At 30.6% G+C, this 4,846-nt stretch overlaps 2 protein-coding genes across 3 annotated transcripts in view; one reads left to right on the forward strand and one right to left on the reverse strand.

Moving 5' to 3' along the window:
* The window catches only part of LOC108692138 (protein spaetzle-like), a 31,253-nt gene extending 26,916 nt beyond the window's left edge, over positions 1–4,337 (forward strand). For both annotated transcript variants that reach the window (XM_018200288.1, XM_018200289.1), the window contains 2 exons: positions 3,575–3,681; positions 3,839–4,337. In XM_018200288.1, coding sequence (XP_018055777.1) covers positions 3,575–3,681; positions 3,839–4,046 — 315 coding nt within the window. In that variant the 3' untranslated portion in view covers positions 4,047–4,337. The remainder of the gene's footprint in view (positions 1–3,574; positions 3,682–3,838) is intronic.
* Positions 4,205–4,846, reverse strand: part of LOC108692121 (odorant receptor 67a-like) — a 27,776-nt gene continuing 27,134 nt past the window's right edge. The window contains 3 exon segments of the mRNA XM_018200270.1: positions 4,205–4,252; positions 4,359–4,514; positions 4,608–4,830. Of these exon segments, the coding sequence (XP_018055759.1) occupies positions 4,205–4,252; positions 4,359–4,514; positions 4,608–4,830 (427 nt within the window).

A 4,846-nucleotide genomic window follows, 5' to 3' on the forward strand; every position in this document is an offset into this window, starting at 1 on the left:
CATCTATAGGAAAACGGCGGAAGCAAAGTTGTACATCTAATATATCATCTGAAAAATAAGCGAAAATTAAGAATTTTATTGTTTGGATGCTTGAAAAGTATTCGTACAATTAAAAAATTTAGCTTCTAAAATTAGAAATACGTGCGAAGCTCGTTTGTTTATGTTAGAACAGATTATATTCATTGTATAAAATTGCTAATTAATGTTTATTTTTTACAAATAAGACTTTTTATAAAAAAATTTTCTTATACGAATATTTTTTACTCTCACTGTATAGGAATATTTTATATTTCATACGAATTTACACAATTTACCTTTTATATTTAATATACTGAAAGGAAATGGATATCTGTCTTTACAGATATAAATTCTGTTCAAAAAAAGAATTTGACTATGCATATGTTTCAACTTCAAGATATGATACTTTGGTATCACACGTTCAAAGCCAAGTGAAAAAAAAATTACATTCTTGACCTTCCTCTATTTGAATCAAATCGTATGATTTCTTCTATATATTTTGTTTATATAATTTTCTCTAAATACAATTATATATAGTCTCGAATCATATAAACTATAATCAACTTTAGATTAGAAAATTTAAAGAAAGGGAAAAAATTTTAAGCATTAAAACAACATCGGTCTTTCAAAGAACTCACCTTATCTTATTCATCGACTTTCTTTTTTGTGATTCAATTTAATATGCAGTAGCCTGCAGTATACTGGCAGTTTTTTTTTAGGCAATCTTGATCTTGTTTTCTTTTTCTTCGTTTAACAATTGGATTTTATTTGATAACACACTCTCAAAAAAAAAGTATCCTGTGCTGGGGTAGAGACTCAACGATTCTTATGTATTTTGAGTCGCTGAATATGAATTTGACATAAAAATAGAACTATCTAGGGCAAATTTAAAGCGAAAAAATGAGAAAAATGGGATATTTTTTCGCTCTAAATTGAAAATTTACTCTAGATCCTATTTTAATATCAGATTTGTATTCAGCAACTCAAAATATAAAAGAACTCAAGATGTTGAGATGTACTCTCGTAGATAGTTCAAAACGAAATCCATCTTATGTTCTTTTTCTATAGAAAGAAGAACATAAAATATATTAAACAAGAAAAGATTCAATATCAACTTCCACGATGCGAAACAGGTTAGTGTTCATAGTCAATTCTTATATTTAAGACTGTCTTAAGTACAATCTTAAGATATCGTAAATCAATCCAAGGATTATATTAACATCTTAGGACATTATTTAAAATAATTTTAAAATAAGAACGAACTATGAATACCATCATGTTTTGCGTTTCATAGTTGGTAATCTTATACCCTATTGACGACGCGGAACAAAAGTAAGCGTGAGTCAAATAGCACACATGTAATCCTTCCTATAGAACAAGGGCATATTTTTCATTCTCTCTTTAACAAAAAAAAGTAGTGGGATGCAACTGTAAATCACTTTCTTCTATTGAAAAGAGAAAAAATGGAGAATGCCGTTGTTCCCTCTTTCTCATGTGCTAGTCGGTAAAATTTTTTATTGACATTCGGTATGCTTGGTTTATCTTATCTATACTATATGACTCTATGACAATAGCATATGACTTTTTTAGGGCTACCACAGACAAAATTTATGCAAAAGCTACCGCAGACAAAATTCGTAACAATAAGGGCATACACACACTTGCATAGTCTACAGGATAAATGTGTTCATGAAAAAAATTATCCAATCATATTTCTCTTATGCAAGTTGTGTGGATATATCTTAAAGTCTGTCGTATACATAAAATACATAACAGAACATAAGCATAACATAAGACTGCTGGACCAATGAGTATCCAGCATAATGTCGCTATATTGATTTGCATAAGATACTCAATGTTTTAGCGGCCTTATGCTATGGTTATGCAGCTTATGTCATTTTATGTGTGATGACCCTTAAGAGTATATCTACACAAACTTGGATAGTCGCATAAACGTATGCATAAAAAAATTATCCAATCACATTTCTAAAGACGTACGTAAAAGTTTGTGTGGATATACCCTGAGGGCCACCACACACAAAACGAAATAAACTGCTTAAGTATAAGACTGTTGGACTAATGATAATCTGACAAAAAGATGCCATATTGATTTGTTAAGTCATTGATCCAGCGTGCTATGCTTATGCAGCTTATATAATTTTGTGTGTAATGGCTCTAATTGTAAGACGTAAACTTAAATCGATAAGCTAATCAAGATATTGCTTTAGATATATATATTACGTAATCCAGCGAATATAGAAATAACAGTAAATCCATAAAGTAAATTTCAACCAGTTGGAAAGAACCCTCATAAAATCGTAGGATTTTGGTGAAATAAACCCTCGTGAAATAAACTAAAGCTTTAGTGTGTTATAGTTCTTGACTCATAGATCAAAAATGTCCATAAGAGGAGCATCCTATTTGATCACTTTGCGATTGACCACGTTGCAATTGGTCACGTTGCAATTGATCACGTGTTACAAATGATCACATTGTGATGACCATAAGTTGCAAATGACCACGTTGTAATTGACCACGAGTTGCAACGTGAAAACGCTAGCTACAGTTGAGCGGCTATCCCCACTTTGTGGTACGTTTTCCCTCTAAAGGAACTGTCGATAAAACGCGAGCCGCTACAATCCCACTATCTTTTTATGAAGCGACAAATTGCTAGTCGCTAGATCAATATAATCATTGATAAAATTGGTTTTTTAATATATTTAATTCCTGTTTGAAACTGATACTTAAGAATAAGTTTCAAAATGCGTTTAAACTGCTCAAATAATATTTTATCAGCAATATTACGAAATAGATTGCTGTCAGTAATAAAAAGGTTAGTTTCATCCAATTCTATAAACGAAATACGTCTGCGTCTATCTGCTAACTACTTTCTATTATAGTTGGGCCTTTCCGAATTCAAGCAGCTAAATGATGGCTTATAGAGAATTATGCAGAGTGGGGAGAGCCGCTAGCGTTTTGATGCTGTATGAAATTGCACTTTTACGAATAAGTTGATTGCTTACGTGTTACTGCCTTACGTTTTTGTATGTGCTTAAGCCATAAGCTTAAGAGCTACCGCAAACAAAACTGTAAGCGTAAGATGTAAATTTAAGCCGATGATCCAATCAGGATATTGCTTTAGATTTACGTAATCTGATGGACATAGAAGTAGAAATTAAACAAATTAGCCAATCATAGTAGAGACCGTAATACCTGCAATAAATCCAATATTACGATTTCCTTACTACTTACATTTTACTAATTATAAGACGTAAATTTAAGCCGATTATGAGTCAATCAGGATATTGCTTTAGATCTATGTATTTTAACGGAAATAGAAATGGCAGTAAATTGATTCATAAGACAAATTTTAATCGGTTGAAATTTGTTTTATGGATAAGATTACTGCTATTACGATTATGTATTAATATTATGTTAGTCTTCATTTTTGTTAGTTTTGTGATTGCTGGCATTGAGTGATACTATATATATATGTAAATAATGTTAAGTTTAAAAAATATTTATAAACACTAATAAAAACCATTTTAAATTACAGGAGCGATTAATTCGTCCAAAAACGGCTATAAATGTGAAAAATCAGTGGATGTACATTGTTCAAGCAGGCAAAAATTTCTTTCAAAGTATTCGCATCGAAGCTTGTAAGTAAGTACAAAAAAAGACAAATTAAAATATCACAATCCTTTAATGTTTATATGTAATATGAATAAGAAAATTACAGGATAAATATAGTATATATAAATTATAAGCCGAGAGTAAAATAGAAATTACGAGAAATATTCGTAATGTATTCTATTTTCAGAGAACAAGATGGTAAGTGCAGAATGATCGATAATTTTGCTGAAGGATACGTCACGATGTGCAAACAGAAGTATATTTATCGCGAGCTGTCAGCCATTTCTGAGGGTGGCGAGATCGTTCGCGATTACTTCCGACTTCCTGCGAGCTGCTGTTGCCATGTTCAGTTTCAAGCCATTGAAGAAAAAGCGAGAATAAGATCGATTTCATAAGATATCTTCAGCCTTATACGAAAAATGTATAAGAATATATTTAAGAAAATATTTAAGCACATTTAAATGTTTCTAAGCGTTATTATTTGCGTGGAAATAAATAGTTGGCCATCAGATTTCTTCGACGTATCCGAAAAAAATGATAGCTTTTGTTTGTACTAAGATCCTTGCAGAACGTTGTACGCTGAATAAGATATTTTGATGATCTAAAAAAATGAAAATTAAAAAATATTATAATCAAGATATAATTATTTTATATTTAATTAAAAACATTTTTAACCCAAATATTATGATAAATATTATCCTGTTTACCTTCATAAACGAATCGTTGGACAAAGTAATCATGTATCCACTAGTTATCTTAATTGGTCTCTTAGATCGCGTAATTATTAATAAAAGAATTTTCATTAAATCAACAGGAAGCATCGGCCATTCCATCTCATAAATAGCATTTCCGATTTCAGTGCTCTACATATTTAACAATAAACTGATTAAAAAGAAAGTTTAAATCGACTTCAAATAAATATTCTTTGAAGAAAATAAGATTTTAAAAATTAAAACATTTTTTTAATGACCAAACTTCAATGTTACTTCGTTACCAAACCAGCAGTACAAATAAATCTGCATAAGCATACAACCAAGATATGACGAGCTCCATGCAAATTCAAGGCTCAGCAAATTCTTCGTCAACATTTTGTAGATGCTAAGACAGAGCACTGTCGAGCTTATGGTGAATTGTACGGAAATCATTAACGTGAACACTGCATTAATGCATTCAGCAAATCTATTATGATTATTTC

Source organism: Atta colombica, unplaced genomic scaffold, assembly GCF_001594045.1.
Source record: "Atta colombica isolate Treedump-2 unplaced genomic scaffold, Acol1.0 scaffold61, whole genome shotgun sequence".
Lineage (NCBI taxonomy): Eukaryota > Metazoa > Arthropoda > Insecta > Hymenoptera > Formicidae > Atta > Atta colombica.